This window comes from Nelumbo lutea, chromosome 1, assembly GCF_056320005.1.
Source record: "Nelumbo lutea isolate HS-2025 chromosome 1, American lotus-T2T, whole genome shotgun sequence".
Classification (NCBI taxonomy): Eukaryota; Viridiplantae; Streptophyta; class Magnoliopsida; order Proteales; family Nelumbonaceae; genus Nelumbo; species Nelumbo lutea.
In genome coordinates, this window is record NC_142684.1 from 179,290,046 (window position 1) to 179,314,708 (window position 24,663).

Below are 24,663 nucleotides of genomic sequence, written 5' to 3' on the forward strand. Positions count from 1 at the left end.
TACGAGTTTACGAGTAGAACCGTAGACGATGCAAACCACACATGATAGCCAATGAATTGCGGTGGCCGGTGGGCAGGTAGCATTGGATTGGACCATCGACCACTGGCGGATGGCTATCATCACATAGAATAATAATACTTATTTAACCAAGTCACATCACACTTGAGTGGGACCCTTATTGCACATGCACGAAGCGTGCGGTTATGATGATGTTTTTAAATCATCACCAAGGAAAATGCTTATTGCTTAATCAGGTCAATTGTCAATACATCCCCACTTAATGGTTCTACTTATTATTTTGCATCGCAATACATTACATCGAACTCATATTATTTCTTTTTATTTCTAAATAAAAAGTGATCTGGGCACATTCCAATTGACTAGGAGCAAACATAGCTCCCCTTGTCTTTGGTGGATGGGATGTGCCGAAATTCAAAACATCGGCGCGGAAAATTTGTTGAATCCAAGGGCGTAAAATTCAAGGCTTATTTTTTATCATTCCGTAAGAATCTTCCCGTATCGAAGTTTAAAAACCGCGTGACGGAGTCTGACAAGTGACAATATAATGCGCTCCGTTCGAAATCGGATTTGGTACAAATTGTGCTAACATTGTTTTCACAGTTTTTTTTTCAGCCGTGTATTGAGAATATCTCGCATGAATAAAAGATAAAAAGTATGAAAATGTTTTCAATCCACGGCTGAAAAGACTGTGAGAACGGTGTGAGCACAATTTTGTAAGGACTGAATCCGCCATCGCTGCCGTCGTCGCAGAAACGAAAATTGCGCCGGTATCTGACGTCTTGGATTAGTTTACCGTCGGAGCAAACCGCGTGACGGAGTCTGACAAGTGACAATATAACGCGCTCTCTTCGAAATCGGATTTGGTACAAATTGTGCTAACATTGTTTTCACAGTTTTTTTTTCAGCCGTGTATTGAGAATATCTCGCATGAATAAAAGATAAAAAGTATGAAAATGTTTTCAATCCACGGCTGAAAAGACTGTGAGAACGGTGTGAGCACAATTTTGTAAGGACTGAATCAGCCATCGCTGCCGTCGTCGCCGAAACGAAAATTGCGCCGGTACCTGACGTCTTGGATTAGTTTACCGTCGGAGCAAACCGCGTGACGGAGTCTGACAAGTGACAATATAACGCGTTCCCTTCGAAATCGGATTTGGTACAAATTGTGCTAACATTATTTTTACAGTTTTATTCAGCCGTGTATTGAGAATATATCGCATGAATAAAACATAAAAAGTATGAAAATGTTTTCAATCCACGGCTGAAAAGACTGTGAGAACGGAGTGAGCACAATTTTGTAAGGACTGAATCCGCCATCGCTGCCGTCGTCGCCGAAACGAAAATTGCGCCGGTATCTTGGATTAGTTTACCGTCGGAGCAAACCACGTGTAAAGAATTCCCGGCAAGGTGTTTCCCGAAGCAACGTATACTGGGACAAGCTAATCACGGCTGGGTCCCCCCGAAGTCTTCGCCTTATAAGTATCTTACTCAAGTCCTTAACAGCACGAGAAACAAGAAAGAACTTGAGGTTCCCGACTAGTCTAAGCTCTCTGGTGAACTTCTGACTGTTTCACGCCAGAGTTGGTTACCTCCAGCTTACCTTCTTTGATCGAGCTTTCACTTGCCCCAGTAGTAGTCTCGATGTCGGTGAGTATATTTTTTTTTCTTTCGGTAAGCGATGCCGACGTCTGTTGATTGGTTTCTTCGATGATTTAGCTATTTACTTGTTTTTTTGGCTGAGATTGCTTTTAAGGGCTGTGAGGCGTGTCTTGAATGATTAGAGGTGTTTCATGTAGCTCAGATTGATTAGTATTAGATTATGGATGGTATTTGGAATCGTAAATGGTTGTTGTGTTGCTTAATTTTTGCTTTGATTTCAGTTGGATTTGAATTTGGTTCGAATTCCAATTTAGTAATTAGTCCAGATCCGTGTGATTTGCATGCCTTCGACTTCTGGCGGATTAAGAATTTTGTCGAGACGAGGCAGCTTGAGCACGGTTGGTGGGTAAAGAGAAAAGCTGGAATACAGATGGAATACTTTATCCTTTATATCCTAGAGCTGAAGAGCAGGGGATCTTCTGGCTTAAAGGCTGATCTGTTTACTTAGCTAAATGACAAAAGTAGCTCCCTTGGTCCATATTATCTGGCTATGAGTGTGAAGTTTTCAAATCCTTAAATCCTGCATGTGAACTTTGAATAGCACGGTTCCTTTTGTAAATAATTCTTGGGCATACTAGAGATGCTATTCCAAGTTTACTGGTTATCAGATAGCTCTAAGGTGTTCCATATTGACATATTGTTTTCCTCTTGCTATTGTTAGTGTCGCTATACAAAATCCCCATGCCAAAGTGTTATGAAATATGCTCCTCAACATCTGGAACATCTCTAGAACAACTGATCTAGGTCCCTTAACTCTTAACTAGAGCTACAGACTCTGCATCTTTGGGTTCCTCGTATCCTGCGGACAAATAACCATTTGGGTACACAATACATTCTCTTTGTTGCTTTCAATGATTCTTCTGAAACCTTTCTCTGGGAAAGTATCAATTCCTTGGACTTGGTGTTATGAATCCTTACTTGGTCTAGTTTCAACAACGCTGAGTGGTATATACTGAAGTCCAGAAATTGGAGGGCCACTCAGTAATTTTGTGTTTAATTTCTTTGAAATCGTTATCCTGCGAACAACTACTGCTAATAGATCTCTATTTCATCCATCTTTATGACCTTTTAGTTGTAGATCCCTATTACGGGGAAAACTGTGCTAGTCAAAGAAAGGTAAGAACTAAATATATAACTCCATCAACTAGTACATCTTCATGTTCCCTTTCAAGAGAGAAATAATCTAAACTATGGAAATTGTTAAATGGAACTACTGATTTCTGAGAAGTGATATTTATGCCTGAGATGGTCAGATATGGTTATAGAAGCAGACACAGAGATGGAAAAAGGAATGGGGATATAACTCTCCATTTCTTGAGTTCCAAAACACAGATATGGGTATGGTTATCCCATTTGATATGCTTAAAGCCTGCTTGTATATCTAGCTTTTTAAACCGAGTGTCATTTTCTCAGTAGCTATATCTTGACAAATTTAACTAAGCTTCTAACATATTCAAAATTAATTGTACATTTTGTAACATTGTATCATTGATAAAAAAACTTTGTATCATTTTACATATTTTACTAGTGTTAATGCTAATAAGGATACTTTAGAAGTGTCCATGCAGTATCTAGTGCTATATCGGATTTGTGCCCCAGATAGGTCTCCTAAGCATGTATAGGCATCTGGGTATCACAAGTTTATACTCAAATGGTTTCTGGACTCTATAATATTCTATATTAGCTTCAAAAAAGCTTCTGAGGCCATGCAGTGAAGTCATGTAACTTGGGTGATGAGAAAAAAGTCACTTGCCACTGAGAAATGGCAAAAAAAGTTCTTAATGCAGTAGCCATCCTGACAATATACAAGTTGATGGGGCATCATTTCTTCCTCCAAGCACATGGTGCATCCACCATGTATTTTCCATATGAAAACTCTCCTAGGACACTATCTATTGCCACTGAGCACATTGATAGAAATAGTCCAGGCAATGTGTGATTGGTTCATATCCCATCCATCTGGGAATATCAATTTGCTTCCTGATAATGGAGCTGTAAACAGAAGCATTCTGGTATCTCACTGAACACAATAATGAATCCCATTTTCATGTGTTCTGAGACTGAAGATTCTCCAAGACTCCAACCTAGCAGCTGATAGCTGAGCAAGGGGGCTGTCTTTGTCTTTGTTTTTGTTTTTTATTTGGGGGGTGGGGGCTTTTTTGTGGCCCTTAATTCATGCAGGGGCCTGGTCATGGATTTGGTCTGCCCTTGGAATTATTGCCACCCTGGGGGCTTGTAGTTACGACTTTCCACAATTCTTATTTTGACAAGTAAAGTGCAACAATGTTAACAATTAGAGTTAATGTTTTGAAAGGCGTTTGAGGCATAAGGTAGAGGCATGGATGCCTCTGAAACCTAAACCTCAGAAGCATGAGGCATATGCCTCAAATGCCTTTTGCATTAGGTGTATGCCACTGGTACACCTCATGCAGATCTCGTTGTGCTCAGGTGTCTTATACCTCATGTTCTGGACCATGCCTCATGTCTCTAGGTGGTGAAATGCCCGTGTCACACTTCTGTGCTTTAAAACTTTGATTTGCATGGGAAGGGCTGAAACCTCCTTCATACAGAATGATGATATACACAATTTAACATTCCACCCAGGGAATGAAAAAATAATGTTGTAAAAATTGTGAAACTGATTAAGGTCCAATCCACAAAAATCTTCTGAAACACAGACCTAAAAGTGGATGCCATATTCTACTTTGCCCATGGCAACAATCACCAAAAATCTCTTATGGTTGAAGTCTCTCTTTTGTTTCTTCCAAAAATAGCAGCATAAGCAACCAACTGATAGGTGGCTCAGTTGGTACGGTTGCTGGCTCATTCCTGCAGAGACTTGGGATTGACTCTGCTGCCACCAGGTGTTGGGGGGTTATGGGTATATGGGTATGGTGGATGGGATACCCCCCGAAGTTTGTAGCCCAATGAAAAAACAGCAGCATAAGCATAATTAATCCGGTTAAAGATTAGGAAGAAAAATATGATATATTAAAAAAGAGAAAATGGAAATGCAAGAACTATATAACACAAAACAAAGGCCTAAGTAAAAAAACTTCCAAAAGAGAACAGAACTAAAGAAAAATACAGTTACATGAAGATAGAAAAAGATTATCAGAGAGAAGATCCTGATGCAACTTTTTTCAGTCTTCCTTTGATGAGGCTGCCAGCTAACCAGATGGAAGATTTCTGAATCCATCTGAATAATATGTTCAATTTGAATCAAGGTTCATCAAATGCATCTGTTATTCCAATCAATGACCAACTGATAGTCAGAATCCACTTCAATGCGCAAGAACATATGTGATGGTCTTGGCTTCAATGTGCAAGGAGTACATATTTTACAATTAAACCACTTTTGTTGTCTTGCTACCCTTCTATGCAAACACAATTGTATAATTGCTTCATAATGACCAAGAAAACTTAAAATGTATTTAAACCCAGTTGAAACTTAAATCAGCCGACCAAACAGAATTTCACTAACAATCTAACATGTCTCATTTATAAAACAACATAAGATCAATCATACTTTATGGACCAGAATATTGGGAGTAACAGCAAGTCCATAAAAAGTGTAGGAGTCTAGGGGAGGATTAAAATGGATGAGAGGGCTAAAATGAGAAATGAGTGTATTTGATGAAACTCAATCTTTGCACTAATTGGAAATGCAGTTAAGTAGCAGTGTTTTAAAAGCGCAAGGTGCAAAAAAGGCGTAGGAGTCAATTTGCTCAAAAAAAAGCTACAAAATAAAAAAAAGGCCAAAAAACTATAAACCATAATATTAATAAAAATATAAACTTAAATTTTAAAATAAATGTTTTAAAAAACCTATTATCTAAATTTAAAATACATAAATATAACATGTAAAGCATATTCAAATGAGAATTTAAAAATAAAGTCAAATATATAAAACATTTTCAAGCATATAAAACCCACAATCTCTTTTTTTTTTTTTTCAATTGCATTACTTCAAGTGGCTAATGTGATGTAAAACATATTACATTCCTAATTCTACGAGCTGCATTTGTGCCACACCCCTCGAGGCAAGCCCAAATAAGTCCACGTTAGGTCTTTTAAATTCTTAGTTCTCACACAAAAAATAATGATTTTATAGTTTTAATTGCTTTTTAAGAAGATATTTTATTAGGATGAATGAATGAACAACATGGACTTGTTTGGGCTTGCCTCGAGGGGCGTGGCATGGGGGGTTTGGGGGCGGAGCCCCCGACTCAGCCATTAGACACAAAAAAAAAAGCAAAAAAGCATCAAATTTTCAAAAGGTGCATGCCTGGGCTGAGGCGCAAGGCTGCGCACCAGGCGTGCGCCTTTTGAAAGGGTTGCGCCTAGGACCTAGGTGCCTCGCTTGTGTGCCTAGGCATGCCTTTTAAATCACTGGTAAGTAGTTTGATGGTTTGGCCATGTGAAAATAAATCAATGAATGCAATGCACTTTAGGCTCAGTTTGGGAGGAGTACAAATACAAATATGTAGAGTGCAAAACCTTGTATTTTGTATTGTTTTGTATATATTTGTATTGTACATATTTGTATTTGTACTCTACCCAAACTGAGTCTTAAGGGATGACTTGGTACAAATAAAATGTTCTATAAGGGCAAGGAAAAGCGGATGAATTCTGGTTTGGAGAATATTGATAAAAAAAAAAATATTCTGGTTTGGAGAGAATGTTAGTTCATCTTTGAGTTCTGATGGAAACGGTCTCAGTGAAGAATGGATGGACATTTTTCATACTAACAACCTGACATAGATGGGGAAAACAGATGAGGATAATGATGACCTTTTTTATTCTATATGCTTGTCTTATATTATCTCCATCTTCTTTATGAAAAGGGTCTAGCAGTTCTAATTGGATTTCTGAATTGGTTGAGCTTTCAGTTATGTATTAGATTCTGGTGTTTCAAATTTAATTTTTTTTATCAATAACAGAAGATTTTCATTAGGCTCAGTTTGGAAGGAATACAAATACAAATATGTAGAGTGCAAAACCTTACATTTTGTATTATTTTTTATGTATTTGCACTTACATATTTGCATTTGTACTCTTTCCAAACTTAGCCTTAATAAAAAAGTGGAGTACAAAGAGAGTAGGGGAGAGGTAAGCTCCCTTAACCCTCCCCCAGGGAAAAAAAAACAAAAAGCAAATTACAGCATAGCCCAGAACATGTGTTCCCTTCTCACCCCTTGCTTAGCACGAGTATCTGCAAAGGAGTTGGCACTTCTCTTTACCCACCGTAGCTGAATTTCCAAACCTTGTGCTAGCCGATTGAACAATCTTTTCATTAGCAAACTTCCATAGACCATTCTTCTTATTGCAGCCAACCTATAACCAGTTTTGAATCCCCTTCAACAATGAGCTTGCGATAGTTCAACTCCTTAGCCTTCTTCATCCCTTGCATCACTGCCAAGATCTCAGCGTGAAGTGAGTCACCAACACCAATAGGACCAGAAAATAAAGCAATGACTCTTCCCTCTTCATCCCTAAAGGTTCCTCCAAATTCTAGATGGGCCCGGGTTACCTCCATTTCTGCCATCAAAACTTTGAGTACATTGAAATTCGTACTAGACTTGTCAAAACTTTTATTTCCCTTACATGTGTGTACCCCATGGTTGTGTTCATGGATTATGCTTGACAGAATATTATACATAAGCACTTAACATGGTACTACTATCCTCTCTTCATTTTGTTTCTTTGATATTACAGATACAAACAGTGAAAATCAACAATGTTTCCTTAAGTGCAACAGAGCAAGATATCAAGGAGTTCTTTTCCTTTTCTGGTGATATTGAATATGTTGAAATGCAGAGGTTGGTTGATCTGTTATGCAATTCATGATCTTTCTTTTCACTTTTATTTCTTTTTTTTATTGGATTTCACGGTGATGAACATATTTGCTTGTTGCAGTGGGAATGAGTGGTCTCAAATTGCATTTGTTACCTTCAAGGATGCTCAGGGAGCTGAAACTGCAATGCTTCTTTCGGTGCATTCACTTCTCAGTATATATATATATATATATTTCCGGTTTTGATTTCCATTGATTGCAACATTGAATCATTTGATAGGAACAAATATTTCAAGACATAAATGATTAACCTGTGGTTCCTTTTATACCACTGAAATTGTAACAAGAAATGTTATACTTGGATTAATATTTCCAGTACATTATGTCATATGTTAAAGCCTGATAATGAAACCCATAACCATTGTCTGGTTAGCTACGAATACCTACCTATCTTTGACCATTTCTTTTAATGATGAGAACTAGGAAGTCCCATCTTCTCATGTTGTGCTCAGGTCTTCCATTAGAAGGGATTACTCTTTGCTAAAGTTTGATATAATTGTTGGTTGAAATTCTATTTATTGGATGATACTGAACAATTCAGTTGACTGAAATTATCATGTGTTAAGGATATTTTTGGATGATTGTCTATGGATCCTTAGATGCTTCATCTTGTGATATAATTCTATCTTTCCCATATCACAGGGAGCAACAATTGTTGATATGTCTGTCACAATAACTCCAGCTCCAGATTACCAGTTGCCACCCGCAGCTTTTGCCCCAACTGAAGTAAGATGTGCAAAGAGCTTGTATTTTCTTTGAGATATTTTATTCGTGACAGTTTCCAAATAAATGTGGTAAACTCACTTGTTTCTCAATCTCCTTCAGCCGAAGGAAACCAAAGTTCCTGGTGGTGCTGAATCTGCTGTTCAAAAGGCAGAAGATGTTGTTAGCAGCATGCTTGCAAAAGGCTTCATCTTGGGAAAAGATGCCCTTAGCAAAGCAAAGGCCTTTGATGAGAAACACCAACTCACATCCACAGCCACCGCCAAGGTCACTTCTCTGGACAAGAAGATTGGGCTTAGTGAGAAGATAAGCATTGGTACATCTGTTGTCAATGACAAAGTCAGAGAAATGGACCAAAGATTTCAGGTTTCAGAGAAGACCAAATCAGCTTTTGCCGCTGCTGAGCAGAAAGTCAGTAGTGCAGGGTCTGCTATTATGAAGAACAGGTATGTGTTCACTGGGGCTTCATGGGTAACTGATGCATTCAATAAGGTTGCTAAGGCAGCAGGAGAGGTGGGCCAGAAAGCAAAAGAGAAGGTCGGCATGGCTGAAGAGGAGCAGAAAAGAGGGATGGTGGAGGACTATGCTCGGATTCATCTCTCTGAGTCACCAAAAGCTTTACCGGATGAGCAGCCTTCCAAACCTGCACCTGCACAAGGGTTGATTCTTTAATTGACTGAAATTCTGTAAATATCTTTGTCTAGTCTTGGGATTTTATTTGTCTATGATTTACCTGCTTTGTTCTTTTAGTTTGAAAGTGATAAATGTAGAACAGGTTACTCCTATAGTTGGATATGATTGGTAAAAGTGACCGACTCAATTTTGTTACACAATCTGAATAAGCCGAACTTCATTTTCCTCTTTCTTTCAGTGTGGCCTCCATAATTTCTTATTTTCCATAAATTTGTTTGCCTATGTAAGCCTACATGGAATATTTACTTTGCTCACTGTTTAAAGGCTTTGTGGCACAACCACTTCACCATAGCTCATTCCGATTGACTTTGCTGTTACATACTCTTTTTATGGGGACAAAAATGGTAGAAGAATCCTAGTTGTATTCAAATGTTGGCGAATATATACAGATGTTTCAGGTATGCCATAATGAAGATTTTAGGGTCCGTTTGGTTCGCAGGAATAGAGGTTTGGAATCGGAATTGGAATGGACCATTTCGATTCTGGGTGATTGGTTGGGCAGAATTGGAATCCGATTCCCATTCCGAGTGGAATGGCAATCCCCATTTTCGGGAATGGCTATTCCTGACCCAGCCCCCCGGAATCGGAATTTCATTCCCGCTCTTTCACATAAGAAAACAAATTGACAAAAAAACCCTCAACTCTTTCTCTCTCTCTCTCTCTCTCTCTCTCTCTCTCTCTCTCTCTTCAGAACCGAAACCCATCTCATGTTCAGTTTCTTTTCCAAGCGAAGGGAACCGTGTGTGGCTACTCATTTTCCAACCATGACTGCTGCATGCCCTTTGAGAATTATATGCGTATTAGTGCAGTGATCGACGGTTTGGCTGAAACGGTGTTAGGTTTATTCTCCAAGCATCACAAAATCAGTAAGTACATGGAATAATCAAATCATGAAGAGATAATGGAAGAAACCCAAGACCCTACTCTCTCCTTCATTTTATTTTATTTTTTTATTTGGTGTCGCTTCTAATTAATCTGTTGCACCTTGCTACTCAATGCAGAACAAGAGAACCTATCTTGCCTCAGATACCCAAGAGCTACCTAAGAATCAATTTCCTTCTTTCTTTCCTTTCACTCCTTTTTTGTATGTCTGTGCTTTATGTTAATTTCTTGAAAGGAAAACCGTGGTTATTGGTTAAAACAACTCCTCGTCTAATCAGCAACATTTATCTCTCCCCCCCCCCCCAAATCTACAGAGATTTATCCTCGTCTAATCAACTGCATGCCCTAGTGAAGCGGGAACTTGACGAGTAATTGATGGTTTCAACCAATGTAAGGGAAGTCTTTGAGAGCAGCATTTATGGCTCTAATATATTGTTTAAAATTGCTGCAACAACAGGGAATTTATCCAAGTTATCTAAAGGTAAATTTATCCAAATATCCTAATATATATTGAAAACTCATTTCTATGCATCTCAGTATCCAGGAGAATAGAGTTTGTGAAACCTATCTTACCGAAAATTAGTGTTTGGTATTACTATCATCAGTCTTATCCCACTTAAGTGGGATTGGAAGCATCAGTAAAATTACTCTATTTTGGTCTATGAAAAGCCATATGGTACCACTATCATCAACAATAATAAAAACAACAACAATTTCATATTGTAGGCTCAAAGATATTTTGTTGAAGATAGTCAAGCCTTCCTAGATATTCATGAGAAATTATCAAGGGCCATACCCATTGGCTTATGTGGCTTGAACAAGTTTGTGCTACATCAATCCTGTTTTGTCATTCCGTTCTATCAAGGGCCATATCCATTGACCATTATTAAATTGTAAGCCCCAAAATAATTTCTCACTACTTCAACCAATGTCCTTTTACGCCTGATATTATCTCATTTCTGAGGATTTAAGGGAGGGGCTTCAGCCCCTTCAAGTAGCAGTCAAGGTCCATGATGGGGATAACAATTTTCAGGGCCACAGAGAATGACTGATACTTTTTCTTTGGAGATTATTTCTCTATTTTTCTCTACTATTCTTTGGAGATTATTTCTCTCTTTAAGTTCTGCTAAGAACTTGGTGGGTTTGTAAGCAGAGGTTATATTTCTGGGATAACTCTCTCATCCAAATTTGGTTAAACTCATTGGATACTATTGTAATTTCTGCACTTTCCCTGCAAAATTTCTCTGTTTTTCTATTTTTTTGCAAAATTTCTGCAATTTCTGCAAAATTTCAAGTATTTTCATGCATTTCTCTGCAATTAACTCTCTCATCCAAATTTGGTTAAACTCATTGGATACTATTGTAATTTCTGCACTTTCCCTGCAAAATTTCTCTGTTTTTCTATTTTTTTGCAAAATTTCTGCAATTTCTGCAAAATTTCAAGTATTTTCATGCATTTCTCTGCAATTTTTTGAAAATTTTCTGTAATTTCTATAATTTTCTGTAAAACTGTTGTAATGTCTGCATTTTCCTGCAATTTTTGCAATTTCTGCAAAATTCCTGATATTATCATGCATTTTTCTGCAATTTCTGCAAAATTTCAGGTATTTTCATGCATTTTTGCAATTTCTTGCAAAAATTCTGTAGTCTTTATAATTTTCTGCAAAATTGTTGTAATTTCTGCATTTTCTTGCATTTTTTGCAATTTCTGCAAAATTCCTGATATTTTCATGCATTTTTCTGCAATCTTTTGTAATTTCTATAATTTTTTTTGCAAAATTGTTTTAATTTCTGCATTTCCTGCAATTTTTTCTATTTCTGCAAAATTCCTAATATTTTCATGCATTTTTTTCTGAAAACTTCTACAAAATTATTGTAATTTCTGCATTTTTCTGATTTTCTTGCAATTTTTTACAAAATTTCAGGTATTTTCATGCAGTTTCCTGCAAGTTTTCTAGTATTTCATGCATTTTCTGAATTTTCTGCAAAATTGTTGTGATTTCTGCATTTTCCCTGCAAAATTTCTACATTCTTTTTGCAATTTCTGCAAATTTCGAGTATTTTCATGCATTTTTAAATTTTTACAAAATTATTGTAATTTCTGCATTATCCTGCAAAATTTCTGCAATTTCTGCATTTTCCTGCAAATGTTTTGCAATTTCTGCATTTGTTGGTATTTTCATGCATTATTGCTTTTTTTTTATTTGTATTAGGGACAAAATTGAAAATCATGGCTGATTCCAATTTCAGTCTCTTAATGAACCGAACAGCATAAATCAGAATCCGATTCCATTTCCGGTCTGAACCAAACATCTAAGCAAAATAGACCATTCTGATTCCGATTCCAATCATGAACCAAACGGACCCTTACACTGAAACATTAGTTATGAAAAACACGAGTGTAGAATGCAAGAATTTAATGGTAACAAACTGTTTCAATCCAGGAAAGTAAAAGCTGATGTAGAGGAGGGGGTGCTGTTTGACCTGATTTTCCGGCACTCTTTACCATACCAAAGAATACCAACCAAGTGCTGCCTGCCTAAACGAGCTAAAACCTAGTTCTGAGAATAAATGAAATTCATGCATTGCGAGAATGAGGCCCATGAGGTGGGGTTGGTTTTGGCCATGGTTCTTACAATCTTATAGATATTTTCGAGGGCAGTATCGTCGATATGCAAGCAAGAATCTGTTATCTGTATAAAGAGAACAATAACGGGTGAAGGTCTATCTTCTATCTCGTCGCCAAAAAAAATGTCGGACTCTGATATCTCCGACTAGTTTTTTCAGTGTAAGACTGGACCGGATAGTTGTTGGACTGTTAGAATTGGGAACCAGCAGATCAGTCATAGAAATGTTTACTTGGGCGAGCCTTTCGCTCTTTTCCACAAAATATATGTATTAATATTTCCATATTAAAAATGGTTTTAAAAGATAGGGAGAATGACTGATCAGTCCAGGTCAGAATTTTTGTGGAAAATTATGGGGCCTGTCATTCAGGGGAGAATTCAGGGAGGCTGTCATTCAGAATTATGCATTGGGTTGCAGAGTAATTAACCCTAAAATGTACAATATGTTACTCCTATTGTTGAATATGATCGGTAAAAGTGACTAGCAGTGGCAATTGGGCTGGTTGAGTTGGGTTTGGTTTGGGTTGAGCTTCAATTCAATTCATCTAACCCGCTAACCAACTTGCCCAAACCCATTAATTTTATATTTATGTACTTAAAAAAAAAACTAATTCCCATTTGACAAATAAGTTGGTCATAGTTTGGTAGTAATAGTAGTTGTTATTTATACAAGTGGTGAAGGTTCAAATCACATTACATGCATGTTATTTATAAACAAGTGGCAAAGTCATTTGACTATGTTCGGATTTTGGGTTTGACCGAACCACTTAGGTTCAAACCGGTCAGACCAACTTGAACTATCTAATTGGATTGTCTTCGAGCTAATCACATCAAGAGTGGTTGAACCGTTTGGATTCGGATCAGTCTGGTCGGACTAGATTGGATTGGTTCAATCAATGGTGGATTGACTTGGACCAGCCCATATCATGTTATGCACGGGTTTGGGACCGAATTGACAGGTGCGAAACGGGTCGAGGGAAGTAAATTAGGTTGGTCCAATTTCGGGTCGGGTTGTATGTATACAGGCTGAACCGGGTGATCCAAATCGAGTTAAAGTAAGCATGATGAATTTCGGGTCGGATTGAATCGGGTCTATGTCAAACCAAACCATCCAACTCTGTTCGGATTTGGGTCGACCCATATCTGTATGGTCGGATTAGGTTGGGCTTGGACTGGGCTGACCAACCCAAGCGAAGTGAGCCGAGGTGATCGGGTCTATTCATATTTAGACTGAATTGAACTAGTCCAAACTCGGGTCAGGTTGATTTGGATTTATGTTAATTAAGGTGAAATGTGTTGATTCGAGTCAAAACTAATTTTAGTCAATAATTAATAGAAAATTAATACGTTAACTATAAATTATTTCACTCAAATGAAGAAAATAAAAAAAAAGACTAAGGAATTAATACTTGTATCTTTAGTGGCTAACCTAATGGTTATCCACAACCCAACCCGACCAAACCCATTTAAATTGACCCAATGGGTGATCAACCCATTTCCAACCCGCCAAGTAAATTGGCAGATTAGGTGGATTAGATACTGGATGAGTTAGGTGGGTTCAGTGGGTTGGGTGACAAATTGCCACCCCTAAAAGTGATTAGCTCAATTTTGTTACACAATATGAATAAGGCTCCATAGTTTCTTATTTTCCATATATTGTTTGCACATGTATTCTACATGAAATGTTTACTTTGCTTAACAATGGTGATCTCTATCACTCTATATATTGCCAAAAGCTTTATGACACAACCACTTCATGGTAGCTCATTCGGATTTACTTAGGTGGCATTTGGTAGTGTGTAAATATCGTGGATGAGACCGTTTTAGTCCTGTCCACAATAAGATATAGTGTTTTGTTATATGTGGACAATCGCTATCCACAAAATAGTGTGAATAAGGGCAGGCCACAAACCCAATTTATCATTTACATACCATAGTATTTTCTCATGGATGATCCACACTATGGTGTGGATAGTTTGTAGGAATGTTTCAGTGTGACGCACCCGTGTTACATTGGTCCACTTATTCTTATTTTATTTTATCTTTTAATCATTTTTAAATTTTAAATGTTTAATTTTTTATCAATAAAATAATAATTTTTAATGTTAATTGTAGGATGATTTTCATTCTCTATTCTTTTTTCATTACTTGAATATTAAATTCATGCATTGCGAGAATGAGGACGCCCATGGGATGGGGTTAATTTTTGCCATGGCGCTTACAAATATATATGAAACATATAAAATAAAAAACCCTACCACAGGATGTGGTGTGGATCAGTCCACACCCACCAATTTTTCATTCATATTATGGAACACTCCCTTAATTTGTTATTATATTATTCTTTTTATGGTGACAAAAATGATAGAACCATATTGAGAATATATACAGATGTTTCAATCCAGCAAAGTAAAAACTGGTGCAGAGGAAGATGCTATTTGACCTAATTTTGCAGCATCTTTACCATAGAATTACAAACGAAGTGATGTAAAAGGGATAAAACCTTGTTCTGAAGAGAATTAAATTCATGCATTGCGAGAATGAGGACGCCCATGGGGTGGGGTTAATTTTGGCCATGGCGCTTACAAATTTTATTGAGGTTTTCAAAAGCAGTGTGGTCGATACTTTGAACTTTGATAGTGTGGTCGATACTTTGAACCTTGATATAGATGTACTAATAGGATAGGAGGGTTGAATTTGGTTGTGGCACTTGAAATTGTCTACGCCCAAATTACTGTATATGTTGCTGTCTGTAATTATTTCTTATTTTGAAAAATAAAAGGGGTAATAGCATATAAGGTCACCCAAGAGCAACGTAACCCACATCCATCTAACAAATTCATCGCTTCATCAGATAAACCCTCCATTCATACATATGATTGGCTCATTTTAATACGCAAACACTCCACTGGTCAAACATTTTCGGCCAATGTTCAACCTGACTACGTTCCATTGGTTGGGTACAAACGGCAAGACGGTCACTGGGACTCTGGGAGCCCGAGAAGGCGAGAATATTGACCACATCTCGTACGATGGTCGAGCTTGCCGAGTGGAAGAACCAGGTACTCCTGTAGCCATGACCGTGAGATTCAGATTGTGGCATATGCGTTTCCAGCTGTTTGATAAAATGTGAAAAAGAGGAACCCAGCGTTTGCTTTCTCGTCCAATTAGAAGAGGATGTCTCTCGGGGCCCAAGCGGGTAATGCTTCAGCATACGTAAATTTTGCTTTTGCCCTTTTCTTCCATTTTCTATACAGATTTACCCTTGTTAATCAACTCACCTCCAAGCAACGAGGATTGCCATCTTCCTGTAGCTGTAATCGTTAGATCATCACAAGGCTTCTCTTGCATGCAAACAACTTGGTTGAAATTTGATCCCTTCTCATTGGAAACATACACTAGATGAACTCCACACTTGTTTGTTGACAACCCTCTTAGGCGGCCTATCGTGACCTCCACTTGGTGCCCAGCTTCCAACATCCCATCGCAGGGTTTATAGCTCAGCCACATGTGTTCTTGATTAGATTTTGGTAAGTCACAGGCATATGGTATGAAGCGGTAGACAACCCCTTTTGTCTTGTTATTGAAAAAAATCAAAGGACGAAAGATCCCATCATGGTCATCCATTTCTTTAGCATAAATAACACACAGAATAAGCCCTTCGATCTTCCAATCCACAACTGCAGGCACCTGAAAAGATACAGAAGATCCCATTCTCCAATAGCTGAACCAATCTGGAATGTCACTCCCGGGAAGAAAGATATGACGTGTTTCCGATCCCTGTACCATCATCAGATAATATTTACATATAATATATATAATATAACATAATATAATATGAGAGAGAGAGACCTGAAAGAGGGTTAGGATATTTGCCATGTAAAACTTCTGAATCATTAGATTGTAACAATCATTAAACTGCAAGTCCCATATGTACTGCATATTTGATAGATTTGGCAATCTTTCCAAGGACGTGCAACCTTTTGCAAACAAATCTTCTAAGTTTGATGGAAGATCTGGGAGTAGTCGAAGCCTTTTGCAATCTTCTAAACTCAGAGTAATGAGACAAGAAAGAAGACTTATATCACATGGTAGGTCACAAATGTTGGATCTAGACAAGTCTAATTCTTGCAGTGAAGATAAATTCCCAAGATTTGATATTTTTTCCAAAGATGTACAATCACCAGCAAACAATTTCTCTAAGCTTGATGGAAGCTCTGCTGGTAGTGATTTTAACCTCGTAAATCCTTCCAAATTTAGGTGCTTTAGCTTACCAAGGCAACGGAATATATCCGGTAGGCTATAGAAGTTGTCACTTAAATTCAGTAATTCCAATGAAGGTAGGCTCCCAATTTCACTCGGTATTGAACTCTCCAACCAATTGCAAGCAGTGAGTTTTAGTGTTTTAAGGAGGCGTAAGCCAGAAATGGGTACCAGATTTGAGCTGTAAGCACCAGGACTTAGTTGGTGGTGATCCCCAAGACCAGAATGATAAACGTTTGTCAAGTTCAGAACAGCCAGAGAGAGTAAGGTTCTTCAGGGATTTCAATTGAAAGAAGTTACTTGGAAGATCCTTAAGTTTCTTGCAGTTTTTCAAGTTGAAAGTATTGAGTTTGTGAAGATGTCCAATGGAATTGTCAACCTTAACCAATCTTGTACAACCTTTAAGAATCAGACTTTCAAGATTGGGAAGTCCTAAAAAATCCGGGGTTGTGGTGAGGTAATGAGAATGACTGAGATCAACTATCTTCAAACTTGAGTGGCTGCAAGAAAAACAATGAGAATAAATCATATATTGAAAAAAAAAGACAGACATAAACATTAATTCATAACCAGCTACCTTGATTTTCTTCCAAACTTGTTTGAGGCTGCTGTGTTGCATGTCAAGAACAGCTAGATTCTCAAGATGTAAACTGCTTGGAATACATTTTAAAGGGAACCCATGCCAACAGAGCCATCTTAACTCTTTGGAAAGATGTTCAAAACTCCCCTTGAGGTCTACATAATTGAGTTGCAGCAGTCTGAGTCTCTGCATATTTGCAAAGGCTGCAGTTTTGAATGGTTCCCTTATTGATCTAGATGAGTTATCCAGGATGAGGCCTTCAATTGCGCCTGTACCCTAATTAGGCATGGCAATAGTATGAGCACAGGCTGAAGATTTACACAAAATTAATATTTACTTCATCAATGGATCAACATAAAAAGAGTGAAAAAAAATCAGAATCCTACTTGCAGCAGCATACCACGGAGTTGATTGTTCCTGGAGTTCACATTCAATGTGCAAAAGTTGTAGAAATGAGCAAGTGACACTTTTCTTCGAGCCACTACACAGAATATTCCCAGGTCACTTAAGGCTTCATTTGGCATGGGTTCAGATAATCAACTCTGATGAATTTTATGATTCTAATAGTCATTTTTAAGTTCGGAAGTATGAAAATTGCTGAAACTAGCTCTTCTATTGGTCTCTAAACTCATTCTATGAATCGATTCTTTGGAACTAAAATACATTAGCTTAAAAAATCAATGTTGAAACTCATTTTTCAAATGGTGGGAGCAGAATTTTAACCAAACATGGTGTTAAGACTCCATTAAACCACCTAGTTAGTAGATCATCCATTTGTAAGAAAGACTTCAAATTGAAATTTACTCTCACCACATGTTATTCTACCAAGACTGCTGGGAGATTTTAAAGTGTGACTTCTTGGAGGTCTTCAAGGAATTCTTTGAGAGATGAGATCAATCCAGGATTGAATGCCACATTTATAGCATTGATCCCTAAAAGACTTGGAGCTGGTCATCCAAAGGGTTTGGAGGAGTTGAAGAGGAGGAAAGGGTTAATTTGTAAACATGATCCAGAAAAAGCTTGACTTGATGGACTGGTCAACATAAATGGAGGTAATGGAACAATGAAGCTTTGGGAAGAGACGGTGCAAGTGGATGTGGGATGTATCTAAACATGCCACTATTCTATTCTAGTAAACAAAACAGTCATGAACTTTTTTCAGGCTAGTCGAGAGATTAGACAAGGAGATCCCCCTTCCTTTTTACACTCATTGCAGAGATTCTTAGTAGACTGATGATTAGGGCAGATGTGAGACAATTAGTAAAAGGATGGAGAGTGGGAAGAGGCAGAGTATCGATTATTCACCTGCAATTTGCAAATGATACCATCTTGTTTTGTGAAGGTGAAGATTTAGATGAGGTTCGGAATTTGAACACAACGGTACAACTCTTTGAATGAATGACAAACATAAAGGTAAATTTTGGTAAGAGTTGTATAATAAGGATTAATATGGAAGATGGAGATTTGTTAGAATATGCAACAATTTTGGGCTGCAATCTGTCTTAGTGGCCCCTGAAGTACTTAGGCTTACCCTTTGGAGCCAATCCTAAAGAGGCATGATTTTGGAATCCTGTAGTAGAAAGATTTTCAAAAAAGCTAGCCTATTGGAAAAGGGGTTATTTATCTCTTAGAGGAAGGATAAGCCTAATCAAGCTGACATTAGCTAACCTCCTTGTGTACTATCTATTAGTCTATAAGATCCCACAAGGAGTTAGCAAAAGAATTCAAAAGTTGATGAGATCCATTTTATGGGAACTGGAGGAAGAAAAGAGGGACCATCAAGTTAAGTGGAAAATAGCTAGCAAAAGCAAAAGTGAAGGGAGGATAGGATTAGGAAATATTTAAATCAGGAATCTAGCTTTGTTGCGGAAGTGGCTGTGAAGGATGCCTTGAGAAAGAGATAGGTTATGTGCAAAACTGAGCTTCTCCTTGGACAATGAATGAGACTATGACAAATTAAGCTTCTCCTTAGAAGGCCATCAACGCAGTCCTACCATTATTTTTTACTTATGTCAAATATGATCTATGTTTTGGGGATCGTACCAAATTATAGGTACAAGTTTGACTAGGGACCTCACCACTGTAGGACCAATTTCCCTCTCTATTTGCATAATACATAATGAACCTACCTCTAACTTCATAGTTCCCCCAAACTCAAGAAATAGCTTCAACCGGGACTTGGGATTTAGAAGAGCTGTAAGGGACTCTGACATTCCTTATGTTTTCCTGAATTCAATCGCTTGAAGGAATTTTTCTTGACCCACCCAAAATTGATGGCCAGATTTGGACATGTTCTCCCTTTGGACTATTTACTTCTGCCTCCTTTTTCGAAGCACTATCTCAGCCCACAACCCACTCTTTGAGCCCTTTTCCTGCAAAGGAGGTGTGGTGTAAGTCTATTCCACCTAGAGTAGCAGCTTTTGTTGAGAAATTGTTTTTGTGAGAATTAACACCTGCGATTTGTTTCAAAAGGATAGACCTAATTGGTGTATTATGTGCAAGGCCAATTGTGAGAATTTTACCACTTATTAATTTCTTGTTTCTTTTTTTTTTAGTATTTGTGAATTGTTTCTCTCTTTGTTTGGGTGTAGGTGGATCCCTCTGGCTGATGTTCCAAGCCCTTTTGCTCAAACAACCTTTGAGTGGCCAAAGAAGGGAAGATACATGTGGAGATATGTAAGAGCTGCAATTATTTAGACAATATGAAAAGAAAGGAACTCCAGAGAAGGAGATAAATTTAGGGACCTTAATTGAGTCCATTTTGATTATAGGCCATTGTCATGTTTTTCACATGTTACAATGGATGACATTACTAGAAAATAGAACGAAGTGGCTGATTCTTCTTGCAATAAGAGTATCACCCATCCTTCATGGGCACCACCGGAGAGAGGATTCATAAAACTCAGTTTTGATGGGAATAGCCTTGGAAATCTTGAAATTTTAAGAATTGGAGGGGTGCTTAGGGATGAAGAAGGGAAGGTAATTGCCCTTCTCTGGATCAATAGGTGAGGGAGACTCCCTTAGGGATGAAATTATTACAATTATGGAAGGTGTAAAAAGCGCAAATGATTGAATATAAAGAAACTAATTATTAAAGTAGATTCAAAATTAGTAGTGGGGTGGTCATGAAATTATGGATGTACAACAATGAGAAGAAAGAATTCAAATGGCTGGCAAAGGATATGGGAGCGAAATTAATTTGGGTTAAGCAAACCTCCAACTGTATGGCAGATGCATTAGCTAAGCAAGGGAGAGATAAAATGGTTATTGATCAAACAAATTATAAGCAACTTCTCGAGGGTGAACTTTAGAAAGGCTGTGACTTTGGGCAGCTAATATCGATTGGGTCCACACTGCCACAGGACAGGTGATTAGTGAGTGGTGGGCTACGCCCTATGCTTCCACCATAAATCATTATGAAATTTTACCTTCGGGTTTTTCTCAACTTGATTCAGAGTAGGTCATGAAATGAATGGCAATAAAGAACTCAAGGCACAAACACAACAATAATGTTGATACATGCATGCATTATATAAATAAAGTTTAAAATATACATAAATATATAGAGATAACTTCTTTCTCAACTTTTTTTTTAATTTTTTTACCAGTGAAATGCACTATTATTATAAAAGGTCAATGTAACAGCTCTTACCATATAGTTTTTCAGAACATCGTAGACATCTTTCTGAAGCCATAACCTGCTGCGCTTCTCAGGCTCTCTCGGAAACTTGTCATGAACAATTTTCTTCCCCATGTCACGAAGAAGATCATGCATCTCCAATGTATTTATTTCATCGATTCTTATAAGAGACTTACTTACAAGATTACTGATTACAACCTCTGGGGAGAAACCATAACAACCTTCAAGTATTTTACTCGCATAGTCCTTGTCCATTCCAATGAAGAAAAATGCGATATCAAGAAACATATCTTTCTCTTCATCATCACTTAGTGCATCATAACTTATTTTAAGTATATCCATAATTTCACCATTAGGAATCACTTTTAACTTCTCAAAAGCACTTTTCCATTCTGATGTGCTTTTGCCAAATAAAGAAGAACCCAGAACAACAAGAGCTAAGGGAAGACCCTGAGTTTGATTTGCAATGCACTTTGAGAGATCTACATAGTCTTCTTTAGGATGATCATCTGCAAAGGCATGCCAACTGAAAAGCTGAAGAGATTCCTCATCATTCAATGCATCAACTTCATATATTTTATCCACTTTAAGTGACTCCAGCAAGTGCATATCTCTAGTTGTTATGATGATTCTACTTCCTCCACCAAACCAATTACGACTTCTAGCTAATGCGTTTAATTGATTTCGATGATTCACGTCATCAAGAATAATGAGAACCCTTTTACTGTGCAGTCTTTCTTGGATCACAGTGATCCCCTTATATTTAGGTTTTTTGTCATTAAGATGTCAGAGAGAAGTTGTTACAAGAAACTAGACCATTGGGTTTCTGAGAAACTTCTCGAACATTTTGAAGAAAGCTGCTAGCTTTGAATTTGTCAAAAGTAAGGTTATAGAAGGCTTTGGTGATGGTTGTCTTACCCATACCACCCATACCACAGACCCCTATAATACGAACATCATCCGATGACACATCTAATAATCTAGTCATGCGTTTCACACGAGAATCTATTCCAACTGGGTATACTGCAATATCAAAGTGTGTTGGGTTTAACTTAGTGATGACCTCTTCTTCAACAACTCTTTCAATAAACTTTGATTGGTACCTGTCAAATATAATTATGATTCAAACAGAAGAGGAAGCACAAAAGAGCATGCATCAGTTGAAACAATCCATAAAATATTTAAGATGTAGGTTACTAGTTTTAATAGCCACTCACTCAAGTCAAATATAAGCATACAAAAAGCGTATGTTTCTTAGTTTCTTTTTTTAACCAAACTCAATAAACTTTACTTTAGGTAGGTGCTTGGGATCGACGTTGTTTCTTCCACATCAGAAATCAATTTTCTAAGAGAATGTCTGCTTTTTGGTTGGCCACTTTTCTAAAAAAACATTTTCTCAGACCACACCTTGAAAATCGGGAAAAGTATGATCTGAGAAAATGCCCTTTTTACATGGTGTTTGAAAGTGTGGGTGCTTTTTGGGAGTGATTTTTAAGAAAAAACACCCATGCTTCCAAGACCCGTTTTTAACAAATAAACGCTTCTGCCACATAGGCAGTGAGCAAAACTATGCTGTTTGGTAAGATGATTTTCATCACCGCTTTTATGCATGTGCTGACAGGTAAGCACCACATAGGATACACATCAGTCAACCGTGGGGGGAAATGGTTGACCGATGCATGAAACGCCAAATTTTCGAGGCATACCCGATTTTTTAATAATCGACTGAACCAAACAATGAGATACATGGGTGTTTGTTGAAATGTCTATGTGGATCTGACATAGCACCGTTTTTTGAAAAACGGCCATGGTTCCAAACATCCCCTTAGTGTTTTCCCGTTTTTTTACTGTTGCTAGCAACGGTGTGCTGATGTGGCATTGAAAAATGCCTACGTGGCAGTAATAGCAATAGTACCAAATAAAAAACCTAAGACAACGTTTTCTAAAAAAGTCAACATGCTTATGCAGCACCTTTCCTGAGAAAACGCCTCTCAAGAAATAGCATCGATCCCAAACACCATCTAGGTGAAACAGAAGCCTTGAGAACTTCAAAGGGGAAGATATAGAGTTGGGAAAAAAATTATGATGTAGGCATGATATCCAAAAGAGACCAATCAAAACCCATATGAATTTTGATAAAAATGCAGCTGATTAGTTACCACTTTTATGATGCTGTTGATTTATTATAAGTTTTTCCGGCATCATGCCTTTTACGCATCATAATTGAACCATAGAATTATATAAACCAAAATAAGGGAATCAAATAAGAACTACGCCCACGTTTGGATAAGCTTTTATTTTTTAGTTTGCAACAAAAATGTGCCAAAAAGAGTATTAAGGTTTGGTAACAATTGCTTTTTGAAACATAACAATTTGAAGCTTAACACTTCCAAGCCCCAAAGCAAATTGCTTAAAATCGGGGCTGTAACTCTAAAGATCATAAAGACGCATCCCTAACTTTGTATGACAGTCAGTTAGCTCCCTTTTGGAGTGCTTATTTGAATGCACACTTGTTTTTTAGGCCGGATCCACACTAATAAGCATTTATGTGTGCTTAGTGAAAAAGCCTAGTAGTGGTTATTCCTGAAAATAAAATCAATTTTAAAGAAACCAAAATATTGGGCTTATTTTTAATCACTTATTTCCTTCTCACCATATCATTTTGAAAATATCTATATTTTCCTGTAAGCGTTTTTTCACCAAACAATCATTTATGTGTAAAAGTAGAATATTTGAAAACTTCCAATTAAGGGAGAAGAATTAACATGTAACCTCATGAGGAGACAAGGAAGAGCTTTAGTTGAAATTACCCATCAGCGACTTGTTTTAGATCCAAACCAGACAAATCCGCCACTTGTGCAAGAGCTTCCCTCCACCTCCTCACCTTCTCAGTAATCTCCCCCAAATCAGAACGTGTTTCATGTCTAGCAAATGCTTCAGCAAAACTCCCAGTTTGCTTTCTAACATCCGACGAATCAATATCATAAAAAAGAGGTATAACCCACTGGCCCTTTGTCTTCCGGCACTCCAGGATTTTCACAAGCTCCTCCAGGCACCATCTTGAAGAAGCATAATTTCTGGAGAGAACAGCGATTGCAATTCTTAATTCTTTGATTGCTTTCTCAAGATCTGACGTGATTTCTTCTCCTCTCCTAAGAGCTTCATCGTCTCTGAAAGTGTTAATCCCTCGCTGAACCAAGGCTGTGTAGAGGTAATCAGTGAAGTTCTTGCGTGTGTCTTCTCCTCTGAAACTCAGAAATACATCATAATTCCATCTTGAGTTGCAAGAGGAAGAAGAACTTCCTTGGGTCATCATCTTTGCCGAAACAGAAGCAGATGGGAGGAACAAAAAAATAAAACACAAGAAAGAGAGATCGAGCTTCTGCTACGACGGGGTTTCGGCCCCTGTGCAAAAACCCCGTGAACACGAATGAATATAAATGCCCTTCCTTTCCATGTCCTGCTGTGGCCCACTTTGATCCTTGACGTAAATCCACTTACAATAACGATGGTCCCACAGCAAATAAATACATCCAAGGCCATCTATAATATTAGCGAAAGTGGTCTCCACTCCCCAGCCAATTAGATCCCCGAAAATCTATAATATTAGCGAAAGAAGTTCCACACACCACTACACCAGTACCTAACCAGTAACCACATCGCATTTTTGGGGGGCTAAATTCTAAAAACTACCCTCTAATATGGTGCCTGTGACAAA

At 37.7% G+C, this 24,663-nt stretch overlaps 2 protein-coding genes and 1 pseudogene across 3 annotated transcripts; 1 reads left to right on the plus strand and 2 right to left on the minus strand.

The window, feature by feature from the left end:
- The first annotated feature begins 926 nt into the window (after positions 1–926).
- Positions 927–9,130, plus strand: LOC148879520 (binding partner of ACD11 1-like). The gene is made up of 5 exons (XM_088961073.1): positions 927–1,668; positions 7,399–7,502; positions 7,600–7,675; positions 8,180–8,263; positions 8,363–9,130. The coding sequence occupies exons 1-5, from the start codon at positions 1,663–1,665 to the stop codon at positions 8,930–8,932; spliced, it is 840 nt and encodes a 279-aa protein (XP_088817199.1). The 5' UTR covers positions 927–1,662; the 3' UTR covers positions 8,933–9,130.
- Positions 9,131–15,291: 6,161 nt separating this feature from the next.
- Positions 15,292–16,995, minus strand: LOC148879521 (disease resistance protein RPS4B-like; the record flags this gene model as incomplete). The annotated part of the gene is made up of 1 exon (XM_088961074.1): positions 15,292–16,995. A coding segment is annotated over one exon (1,284 nt), but the record flags the coding sequence as incomplete, so codon positions are not given.
- Positions 16,996–17,077: 82 nt separating this feature from the next.
- LOC148879522 (disease resistance protein RUN1-like) lies at positions 17,078–24,365 on the minus strand (annotated as a pseudogene). The gene is made up of 4 exons (XR_016104262.1): positions 23,756–24,365; positions 20,958–22,048; positions 17,303–17,581; positions 17,078–17,225 (listed from the first exon to the last, which is right to left on the minus strand). The product of XR_016104262.1 is annotated as a disease resistance protein RUN1-like (transcript).
- Positions 24,366–24,663: the final 298 nt, after the last annotated feature.

Excerpts from the sequence above, each read along its gene's own strand:
- LOC148879520 (XM_088961073.1), top strand. Across the intron at positions 7,503-7,599 it reads GAATATGTTGAAATGCAGAG|TGGGAATGAGTGGTCTCAAA; the intron begins GTTGGTTGATCT and ends TGCTTGTTGCAG. Across the intron at positions 7,676-8,179 it reads AAACTGCAATGCTTCTTTCG|GGAGCAACAATTGTTGATAT; the intron begins GTGCATTCACTT and ends CCCATATCACAG.